This window comes from Lissotriton vulgaris, chromosome 12, assembly GCF_964263255.1.
Source record: "Lissotriton vulgaris chromosome 12, aLisVul1.2, whole genome shotgun sequence".
Taxonomy (NCBI): Eukaryota; Metazoa; Chordata; class Amphibia; order Caudata; family Salamandridae; genus Lissotriton; species Lissotriton vulgaris.
The window spans coordinates 57935437-57947427 of NC_141700.1; the positions used below are offsets into that span (position 1 = coordinate 57935437).

General features: G+C 48.3%; 1 protein-coding gene across 1 annotated transcript in view; it reads right to left on the bottom strand.

Moving 5' to 3' along the window:
• Nucleotides 1-11681, bottom strand: part of FSD1 (fibronectin type III and SPRY domain containing 1) — a 77258-nt gene extending 65577 nt beyond the window's left edge. The window contains exon 1 of the mRNA XM_086947080.1: nucleotides 11544-11681. Coding sequence (XP_086803206.1) covers nucleotides 11544-11558 — 15 coding nt within the window. The 5' untranslated portion in view covers nucleotides 11559-11681. The remainder of the gene's footprint in view (nucleotides 1-11543) is intronic.
• Between the last annotated feature and the right edge of the window lie 310 nt (nucleotides 11682-11991).

Consider the following 11991-nt stretch of genomic DNA (forward strand, 5'->3'; position numbering starts at 1 on the left):
CTACAGGTATTCAAAACTTACAGTGGTATTGATAATGTGGACATGAAAGACATGACCCATTTCAGTTACAGATTTGTGCTAGGATTAAGGCCTGAAATATCACAATGGATTCGAGATAACAAAATCAGTTGGCAGGGAAAGCCCATAGATGATGTCCTGAAATATGCAAAATACTGCGAAGATGAAATTGAAAATAAAAAGAAAGCCCTCAAGGAAAAGGTGATGTGGGCACAGGTAAAATTAGCCGAACAGCAAGAAAAACAGTTAAGTAAAATGACTCCTGATAATAATATTCCAAATAACAATTCTGGGGGGGGAGGAAAGCCCAGACCTAAAATGAGTCGTGAGGAGGCCATGAAAAAGTTTCCGTGCCATGGGTGCGGCCAGATGGGGCATTGGAGAGACGAGTGTCCACACCTACAGGCCGGTAATGCTCCTGTAAATGGTTTAAAGCCACAGGTACCGAAAGAGGGGACAAGGAAAACCCAGCAACAGGTAAAATTACCTCCAGTACCTCGCGCTCCTAGACAGAATTTTAAGAGTCAGGGTCAGCAGAATGAGAGGGCGGAAGTATGGGAGGTTGAGAGTGAAAGAAATGCAGTCATTCCACAGTACTTGCTAAGTGATACCTTCCTTTGTGAAGATCAAGATTGACGGGGCCTGAGAGGGGAGGATGAGGAGTGCGTACTTGGCGCCTCCTTACCGGTAGACCAGACTGGACCATACATTGAAGGAAAGGTTGAAGGCAAAGACGTCACCTTTCTGTTGGACACTGGTGCTACCAGATCCACTGTAAGAACAGTGGATGTTCCTAACCTACCCCTCTCGGGAGAAGCGATCCAAGTAGTGGGCGTATCAAATCAGATAATAAGTACCCCTGTAACTGAACCAATGGAGATTTCTATAGGAAATTTCAAGGAAATGCACAGATTTGTGGTCTGTGATTCCAGTCCTGTAAATCTACTAGGACGTGATTTGTTGTGCAAGATGCGTTGTACCATTTATTGCACACCAAGTGGCGTTGAAATTCAGACCCCCGATGAAGATGGCCTGTACACACTGATGTTAGTCAGACAAGATGCTGACATTAAGCCTTTGACAATTGAGGACTTACCTGAGGAACTCCAGCTAAGGGTAGTACCCGAAGTGTGGGATTTCACAGGAAAAGATGTAGGCCTGATGGCAAATGTGGACCCGGTTAAAGTAACAATAAAAACAAATGCTGTATACCCCAAAACCAGGCAGTACAAAATGAGTGCAGAAGTGAAGGCAGGAGTAGCGACTGAAATCACGAGGCTGCTAGAAGCAGAAATAATAGAGGAAGTGCTGAGCAGCCCCTGTAATTCGCCTATCATTGGGATCAAAAAGCCTAGTGGGAAGTACCGGGTGGTGCAAGATTTGCGCAAGGTAAACCAAATTGTTGTGCCTTGCTGTCCTATTGTACCCAACCCTGCAGTGATACTCTACCAGATTCCTTGGAACGCAGAATGGTTCACTGTCATCGATCTGTGCCACGCATTCTTTTCCATCCCATTGCATCCAGAAAGCAAGTTCCTTTTCAGTTTTGAATTTGACAGTCGTATCTATGTCTGGAATCGTGTCCCTCAAGGGTACACTGAAAGTCCATCGATTTTCAACCAGATACTGAAAAAGTGCCTTGAATCCCTAGTGCTGCCGAGAGAGTCTGTTTTGGTGCAGTACATAGATGACCTGTTAGTGGCATCTAAAACCCAGTCCGACTGTGTCACTGACACAATTGCCTTGCTGAATCACCTAGGAAAAGGAGGACATAAAGTGTCGCCTGACAAATTACAATTCTGTAAAAACTCAGTAAAATATCTGGGGCACCAGATAGAAAAGGGAATCAGGAAGGTCACTGCCGAAAGGATCAAGATAATTAGAGCAATGGAACTGCCCACGACCCAGAAAGAGGTGAGAATGTTCTTGGGAGTTGTGGGTTACTGCAGGCAATGGATTGCAGGATTTGCGGCTCTAGCCCGACCCCTGATAAATATGACAAAGAAAGGAGTGGAAGATCCCGTCCATTGGGACAGTGAGAGCATGAATGCTTGGGTAACTCTGAGAAACTGTCTGTGTACCGCACCTGCATTGGGTATGCCTGAGTACAATAAACCCTTTGAACTGTTCTGTGACACAAGAGAGAATTGTGCTCTTTCAGTCCTGACTCAGGAGCACGGATCAGTCAGGAGACCAGTAGCCTACTTTTCAGCCACCCTAGATCCAGTGGCCGCTGGATTACCTGGCTGCTTAAAAGCCGTTGCTGCTACTTGCGTCAGCCTGGAACAGAGTGAGGGCATTGTCATGGGACATCCCGTCACTGTCTATGTTCCTCATTCTGTTGTCATCCTACTGACTAGAACTAGGACCCAGTACCTCACACCTAGTCGGCTGACTAAGTATGAGAGAATTTTGATTGGTGCTGAAAATGTAACTATCTCCCGGTGCAATGTCCTAAATCCTGCGACACTGTTACCTGTCCCTCTGGATGCAGAATCGGATGAGGGTGGGGAACATAATTGCATCGATCTGACTGAATATAGCACCAAGCCCCGTCCTGACATTCGTGAAATAGCACTACGGGACGGGGATAAAACAATGTTTGTGGATGGCTCGTGTTTGAGACATGAGAGTGGGAGTCTGAGTGCTGCCTATGCTGTGGTTACTCTGACAGGAGTCGTCGAGGCATCTTACATGCGCGAGGTGAAATCTGCACAAGTGGCGGAGCTTATAGCGTTAACCCGAGCATGCAAGAGGGGAAAAAGCAAAAGAATTACTGTTTACACAGACAGTCAGTACTGTTTCGGGGTTGTTCATGACTTCGGCCAATTGTGGTTGCAAAGAGAATTCATGACTTCCTCTGGCACACCTATCCGAAATGGGAAAGTAGTGCATAACTTACTGGAAGCCATCCAATTACCCAAAGAATTGGCTGTGGTCAAGTGTGCGGCTCACAGTTCTGGAAATGATGATGTGACTGCCGGTAATAGGTACGCTGACCAAATTGCACAGTTTTGTGCCCGACACCAGATGTCCCTACAAATTGCCCGGTGGGATGGAACCAGCTGCCAACTTATGTTGTTTGATAATGTGTCAACGTGGGAAGAATTAAGAGAGATACAACAAGCCACAGACAGGCAAGAAAAAGGCAGGTGGGCCGCAAAGGAGTGCGAGTTGCGAGAAGATGGTGTGGTGGTAAATCCGGAGGGGGTGCCTGTACTGCCTGATAGCTTGATCGACCCCATGGTCAGAATGATACATGAGCCAACACATATGGGAAGAGATGCGATGTGTCGGGTGTTTGAACAAGTGTTTTGCAATTCAAAGTTCAGGGACCAGGCGGACAGGCTTTGCCAGAGGTGCCTAGTGTGTCAGCAATTCAATGCAGGAAAGAAGACTGTAGTGAAACAGAGTACTATTGGAAAGGCAGTAGGTCCCTTCGTAAGAATCCAGGCAGACTTCATAACCATGCCCAGATGCAACGGATACAGATATGTTTTAGTCATAGTTTGTCTATTCTCTAGGTGGGTGGAAGCATATCCAGCTAAGAAAAATGACGCTATAACCACAGCCAAACTATTGCTCAGGGAGTTGATACCTAGGTATGGGATCCCAGAGACGATCGAAACGGACCAAGGTGGGCATTTTGCCAACGATGTCCTATTGGAACTCTGTAGAGCATTCAAAATGAAGCAAAGACTGCACTGTGCCTACCACCCAGAGGCTTCTGGGGTAGTGGAACAAATAAATGGCACTCTGAAGTCCAGACTGGGGAAAATGTGTGATTCCACAAAAATGAACTGGATAGAAGCTTTACCCCTGGTGCTGATGAGTCTGAGAAGTATCCCGAATCGAAAGACTGGCCTGAGTCCCCATGAAGTGTTGATGGGAAGAGTGATGCGCCAGGCATGGGTACCCGGAAACAAACTGCTAAGCATTTCTGATGATATGGTGCTAGAATACTGCAAGCAGCTGGGTGACCAAGTGCGTTCTCTCTCTCAGCAGATTGGAGAGACTGAAGACGAGTGGCCAAAGACTCCAGCACACAACCTGCAGCCAGGAGACTGGGTGGTGTTAAAGAAACACACCCGGAGCAGCTGCTTGAAGCCAAGGTGGGGAAAGCGACGACAAGTGATCCTCGTCACTACCACTGCTGTGAAGTGCGCTGGTATACCGAAGTGGATCCACGCCAGCCACACAAAGCGGGTATCTGGAGAAAACGCGACTGGAGCTGAAGGCAGCACAGCTGAAGAGACCTCCGAGGAAGAGAGTCCGGAGCTAGCTGACATCGAACTGCCGAGCACAAGTCAAGACGTTGAATGGTATCCCGCCGACGAACCAGTTCATGATCCAATACGAACAAGGAAATATTCCTACTTAGACAGTGAGTGGGATAGTCCAGGTGAGTCAGGAGTAGAAGGAGAAGGTCAGGTCAACGAAAGCCACAACACACCTGATCAGGACATAGGCCAAGTAGGGTCAGATCAAGATCTCGAGACTCCTCCTGAAACTCCGGAGCCGAGAAAGGGACAGTTAGAAGTTAGAGTTGACGTTCATGCAGAAGAAAACGAAGAGATCGAAGAGCATGAACAGGAACAGATAGAACTAGATCAAAGTGCTCAGACAACGGAAACAACAGTAACCAGAAACAAAAAGAAAGTGCGATTTGAATCTGAGCAGGGACAGAATAGGGACCAGGCAGAAGAAATAGACGAAAGACCTGGAACTAGTCAGACAGGCAGGGAAACAGAAGTGCCACATCAAAAAGTGAAAAGAGTGCACGAGGAAGGCGAAGTCTCCTCAACCACTGGGAGGCACGGAGGAAGAAGTACACCTCGATACGTCAAAAGACTAAGGCTCAGACTAAAGACAGTCGAAGAAAACGATAAAGACCGAAAAAGGGCTTTAAGTGAAAGGAATGCAGCCCAAGGCAAATCGCTGAGAAAGAGCGACAGGATAAAGAAACAGAACCGACTGTACCGGAGCCCTGAGTGGACGTACCTTGTGTTGGAAGAGATTGACGAGCCTCACCACAGTGGCAACAGTGACAACGAGTCCATTGCTGATCGGAGTTCGGACGAAGACCCTCCTTAAGTGAGCCCTGAAGTGAGCCTTTGGTGCAAAGAAACGAAGAGGGGTAGCAAAAGCCACCTGTAAGCTAAAATGTCTGATCCGAGTGTCTCTGGGAGATCCCGCTGTGGGTGTCTCAAAACCTGTTGTAAGATATGCTGGTGTAGTGTAGCTATGCTAATAGTAATGTGGATAGGACTAACAGTTTTTCTACCTTTTATGATAAGTAAGAATCCTAACTTGTCCCCTACTGAACCCGAAGTAGTAGATGTAGGATTTGTACCGACTGCAGAAACACCACGAAGACTAGAAAGACGCGACAAAAGAGTAGGACTGACACACACACGACCTGATTTAGAAGCACCAGATGAGGATGGACTACACTTTCACAAAATGAGGAACAGGACGCATTTAAATGTTTTTGCTAACTTGTTAGTGCATTATGTAGAAGCTATGGAAATAGAGGACTGTTATGTCTGCATGAAGCTGCCAACTTCAGTGGCTGAAGGCGTGACATACCACCATCTACCTTTGACCTATGGAATATCCTGTAGTATATTAGCTAGCTTGTTCTATAGAAGCTCCTTGCAGTACTATTATTCAAATGAGGACGTAGTATTTTCTGAACTTCCCATTAGAAGACATTTGAACCGTGTACATACTACAAGTGACGTGACCCGCTATATGGGAGAATATTTCCTGACTATAGGTAACATAGACTTAGATCAAGCAAAAGAAGACAATCTGACCTGTTCTCTGCAAGAGCAGGAAAAGATGTTTATAAAGATGGCAGATAGAAGGAGAGAAAAGTTTCAGAAGAAGGCAAATGACGAGAAGGAAAGAGTTCCTAGGTGGGCTGAGCACATGGATAACACCTCAGAAGGCGAAGCCAGTCCTGCCTTGTTGCTGGATTTTGAAGGAAAAGGGAAACTTTGTATCCATAGGGAAAAGACAGAGTACTATAACAATGTATTCATCGGTTCCAGCGAGTGTGAACATAATTATAAGGTAATCGGAGGTTGGGGTTTCAAAAATGGGTCAGAACCTGTGTTTCCCGGAATATATTATATATGTGGGAACAAGGCTTATTTCAAATTGCCGGATCACTGGTATGGAAGCTGCTACTTTGGCATTGTTTTCCCGAAAATATACCATGTGAGCAATGCAGCTGGAAGCGATGATGAAACTAATGGCTTAGTGCGTAGTAGACGCGAAAGTGTAGGCGAAATTGTAGGTGATATTTTTAGTGCACTGATACCTGGAATGGGGGTAGTTCTGAACACCCATAGAATCTGCAAATTGTCTACAGTGGTGGACCGGTTATCAACGGACACTGCTGCTGGTTTCCTGCTGGTCAATACTGAAATGGTTGCGATCAGATCAATGGTTTTACAAAACCGTCTTGCCCTTGACACCCTATTAGCAAAAGAGGGCGGAGTCTGTAGAATGCTGAGAGCGCAACATTGTTGCACCTACATTCCTGATAAGAGTATCGAATTAAAACAATATGTGAAGAACATAACTAATTTGGAAAAGGAACTCAAACCCTTAGAGGTTGACAGTGCCTGGACGAGACTGACTGGAGGTCTCTCCTCTATAGGTAGTTGGTTTACTAATCTAGGTAGAAATATTTTGTGGAAAATACTGATGCCAATAGTCATAATAGGTGTGATTGTATTGATCATTTTTATCTGCTGCAAATGTCAGAAGTGTAAAAAGAAATATACAGTAAATCCGAGGGGGGTGAAAAGAAACATTGATGAGCTAGAATTAGAAGAGCTGAAGAGTGCAATTTATAAAAAGGCGAAAAATCACCACTCTCATAGGGAAGCTGAAAGAAAACTAAACAATAAGTTTATTGAAATCGAAATGGACGATATGAATGAATGAGAAAAGTTGGCATCTGTTTCCTTCATGTAGTGATGATAGTAAATATCATCAAAGAGGGGATTGATGGAGCAAGGATTCGCACGCATAGCGCCTTGCTCGTATGCAAAACCCTTGTCTATAATTGCATAATAATATTAACACCATTGTTCGTCATTTGTAAAGTGTTTTCCCCTACACGCGGGTGTCCCTAGGATGCTTGCTTGTTTGTCTTTTCACGTACTAACGAAGCTTGCACTGAAAATGGCTGCTTTGCCGCAAATTCAGTCTGCGCATGCGTCGGTCATACCCATGTGATGTGACGCACTCGCATTCTGGAGGGATTCTGTGCTCATGCGCATTGATGCTAAATATGGCCGCTTGTCTCTCACCACGCTCTCTGCTTACTGCAGCAGCTTTTAGCCTATCTATTCTTTCGCATTAATCCTTAATGCTATAGTTATTATAAAAGTAAGGGTTGGTTTTCCTTTATCATGGTATACAGTGCGATCATTTTTATGTATGATTCTAATTTGTCTTCGCTTACTTTTCATGTACCGCGTCTTTGTGGGCTGGGTATTCATGAGCGGAGCCATACTTGAAGCTCTGCTGGGCACCGTCACCTGACCAGAGAAAGTTCCAACTGCGCAGAAGCTAAACCTAGCCAGCTGGCTCCTGAAGCACAATGCGCCTGGGAACACCGCTGGGAATACGGAGTCTCACCTTGAAAGAAGCAATACTGTTGCTACCTACTGAAAACTGTCCTGTACTGCTGTATTCTATGCATGGGAACGTGAACCTGAGGGGCGGGTATTCAAAATTGCATATTTAATCATGTGAAACTGAATTCTAGGAGGTGGTAAAGACCGCACCACCTCTCCTGACCAATCACAATGTGGGAAACTGTCACTTGCAACATTTATGGGTGGTCTAAGGGTCCCCAAACTGTATAACTACCCTAGTTTAGCTTAGGAAAGTTGTCCGACTTGTCCGAGTAGCAGACCTGTCACTGACCCTACGATCTCAATAGGTGCTCATTCTGAAAGTGCTGCGGAGCACTTTGTCCTTACTTTCCACAACTCCCAAGGGGTGGAAAATCCTAAGTGCTGGCGAAGCACTTTGCTGGGGAATTAGAAAATCCAATCAGGGTTTCTGGCGGATTACTTGCAGGAGGGGGTAACGCAGGCGTTGCTGTCCGAAGCTGTGGGTGTTGGTCGTACCCTGGGAGGCCCAGTCCTTGATCCGAACCTGAGGGGTATCCTGTCCTTATTCTCCGTGAGCTGTACCTGCTCACAGTCTGGCATTCCTTTTCTGAGGGTCCCTGTCCCCGTCTTCCCAACTGACCCGTGGCCAGGGTTGGTCTTCAATCTGAATTAGGTAAATATAGATTGTGGGTTTGCGTATCTCTTTTTCTCTCTCTCTCTCTTTCTCTCTCTTGCCTGATCTGTTAGAGCATTTTTACCTGTGTTATTGCCTTATTGCCATTGAACTTATATGTGCCTGAATTTTAGTTGGTTCCTTCTCTCCCCCTCTCCTCTTTAGAAATTCATTGATTTTATAAACCATAGCATGTTCCCGTTTTCCCCTTTCCTTTAGTGGTTTGCAGTGAGCTTAGCAAGAATATTCTGAACACTTAGGTTAAGTACATGTTCTAAGTCCCATCCCATTCCTATGTTCTAGTATAACGTTGCAGTGAATAGTACGTGCTAAAACTTCTCCCTGTAGTTTCCCATATATTCTAAATGGTCATAATTTTTGTGCAAAGTTACCTTTTGGTACTGATTTTGATGTTTGATATATTACTCTGTGTATCGCTTATTATTTTGGCTTCTTCACTTTGAAATCTTATATAAAAACTTGAACTTAATCAGGTGTCTGTGGTCATTTTACAAAACTGTGGAAAGTATTTTAAGGATTTTAAGGTGTATTGGATGTTAGGCCTGTCTACTTTTTCTTAACAGCTCCAGGTCCGTCAAGGAATTGCGCCCGTGGTAAGTCGGGTGCATGGTAAGCAGAGGTAAATCCAAACTTGATTACTCCTAGCAGCGTGCAGGAGGAGAAATCCTCACCCAGTTTTCACCCAAACGAAATTAATGTGTTCTTCACGCCGAGGGCCCAGTGCGTGTTAGAGAATTGGTATCCCGGGTGACCTGGGGAAAACTGCGCGCTCTAGCATCTGCACCATCCATACAGTACCCAAGCCCCCTGTCTGCACCATCTATACAGTGCCCAAGCCCCATGTCTGCACCATCCATACAGTACCCAAGCCCCCTGTCTGCACCATCCATACAGTACCCAAGCCCCTTGTCTGCACCATCTATACAGTGCCCAAGCTCCATGTCTGCACCATCCATACAGTGCCCAAGCTCCATGTCTGCACCATCCATACAGTACCCAAGCCCCCTGTCTGCACCATCCATACAGTGCCCAGGCCCCATGTCTGCACCATCCATACAGTACCCAAGCCCCCTGTCTGCACCATCCATACAGTACCCAAGCCCCCTGTCTGCACCATCTATACAGTGCCCAAGCCCCCTGTCTGCACCATCCATACAGTGCCCAAGCCCCCTGTCTGCACCATCCATACAGTGCCCAAGCCCCCTGTCTGCACCATCTATACAGTGCCCAAGCCCCCTGTCTGCACCATCCATACAGTGCCCAAGCCCCCTGTCTGTACCATCCATACAGTGCCCAAGCCCCCTGTCTGCACCATCCATACAGTGCCCAGGCCCCCTGTCTGCACCATCCATACAGTGCCCAAGCCCCCTGTCTGCACCATCCATGCAGTACCCAAGCTCCCTGTCTGCACCATCCATACAGTACCCAAGCTCCCTGTCTGCACCATCCATACAGTGCTCAAACTCCCTGTCTGCACCATCCATACAGTACCCAAGCCTCCTGTCTGCCCCATCCATACAGTACCCAAGCCCCCTGTCTGCCCCATCCATACAGTACCCAAGCCCCCTGTCTGCACCATCCATACAGTACCCAAGCTCCCTGTCTGCACCATCCATACAGTGCCCAAGCTCCCTGTCTGCACCATCCATACAGTACCCAAGCTCCCTGTCTGCACCATCCATACAGTGCTCAAACTCCCAGTCTGCACCATCCATACAGTACCCAAGCCTCCTGTCTGCCCCATCCATACAGTACCCAAGCCCCCTGTCTGCCCCATCCATACAGTACCCAAGCCCCCTGTCTGCACCATCCATACAGTACCCAAGCCCCCTGTCTGCACCATCCATACAGTACCCAAGCCTCCTGTCTGCACCATCCATACAGTGCCCAAGCCCCCTGTCTGCACCATCCATACAGTGCCCTAGTTCCCTGTCTGCACCATCCATACAGTACCCAAGCCCCCTGTCTGCACCATCTATACAGTGCCCAAGCCCCCTGTCTGCACCATCCATACAGTGCCGAGGCTCCCTGTCTGCACCATCAATACAGTACCCAAGCCCCCTGTCTGCACCATCCATACAGTGCCCAAGCCCCCTGTCTGCACCATCCATACAGTGCCCAAGCCCCCTGTCTGCACCATCCATACAGTGCCCAAGCCCCCTGTCTGCACCTTCCATACAGTACCCAAGCCCCCTGTATGCACCATCCATACAGTACCCAAACCCCCTGTCTGCACCATCCATACAGTGCCCAAGCCCCCTGTCTGCACCATCCATACAGTACCCAGGCCCCCTGTCTGCACCATCCATACAGTACCCAAGCCCCCTGTCTGCACCATCCATACAGTGCCCAAGCCCCCTGTCTGCACCATCCATACAGTGCCCAGGCCCCCTGTCTGCACCATCCATACAGTGCCCAAGCCCCCTGTCTGCACCATCCATGCAGTACCCAAGCCCCCTGTCTGCACCATCCATACAGTACCCAAGCCCCCTGTCTGCACCATCCAAACAGTACCCAAGCCCCCTGTCTGCACCATCCATACAGTGCCCAAGCCCCCTGTCTGCACCATCCATACAGTACCCAAGCCCCCTGTCTGCACCATCCATACAGTGCCCAGGCCCCCTGTCTGCACCATCCATACAGTGCCCAAGCCCCCTGTCTGCACCATCCATACAGTGCCCAGACTCCCTGTGCACTCCACCTCTTCACCAGCAGACGTCACGCGCCTCTTACCCTACATTCCCCATCTGCTGATCCCTACACACCCAGGCATCTCGTGAGCATCGCTTCAGCGGCCAGGCCCACCCTCCACACTTACACCTACGCGAAGTTCCCCTACATCTTGCAGGGCCCCCTACATAGATCACCTCCATTCTCGCAGCTCCCCAGAACCACTTGTTTCTCTCTTCTTCCCGGACTTCCCTCCCTACTGCCCCCAGGCCCTCTCCCCCCTCAGCCTCCTGCTTCAGCGGGACCAGCTATCCGCCTGCAGCATCTCACTTCCGGGCCCCTGTCTAGTCTATCACCGTCCCTCCATCGCCTCCCGGAGCCCTGCATCCTCTCCCTGCCTCCCGCATCCCAGTGGTCCTCCCTCTCTTCATCCCCGCAGCATCCACAGATGTCAGTCTCAGCTGCTCCTCAGCACCCCGACCCCATGTTTTGTTGCCTCTTTCCCCTCCTCCTCCCCTTACCTTCTGGTCCTCCATCGTGGCCCCCGGCCAGGCCCCCACCTGCTGAGCTCAAGCCTCGGACCCTCGCCAGGGATCACCGTCCTGCGGCACCAACAAAGCTGCGGCAGCCGGGAGCAGCTCAGCAGACTGCGCTTGCGCGTCCGAAGAGCATCCTGGGAAATGTAGTTCTTGCAAAGGGTACTTTAGGTTTTCTGATCTGGGCATGCGTAACAGTGCCTACATCTGAAAACCCGAGGATGTGTGCGCACAGGTGCGCCCCCAGCCGACCGAGCATGCTTGGAAATGTAGTCTAACAAGGGTTTTAAATTGTAGTCATAGTTCATTCCAAGACTGTGGCTATATTAACATTTTTATAACCCAGTGCATTAAATGGGAAGGTTCAAGATTCTGACTGGGACTGAGTTCCTGCACATCTTTAATTTGAAAGGGAGAGTGCTTGCACTTCTCA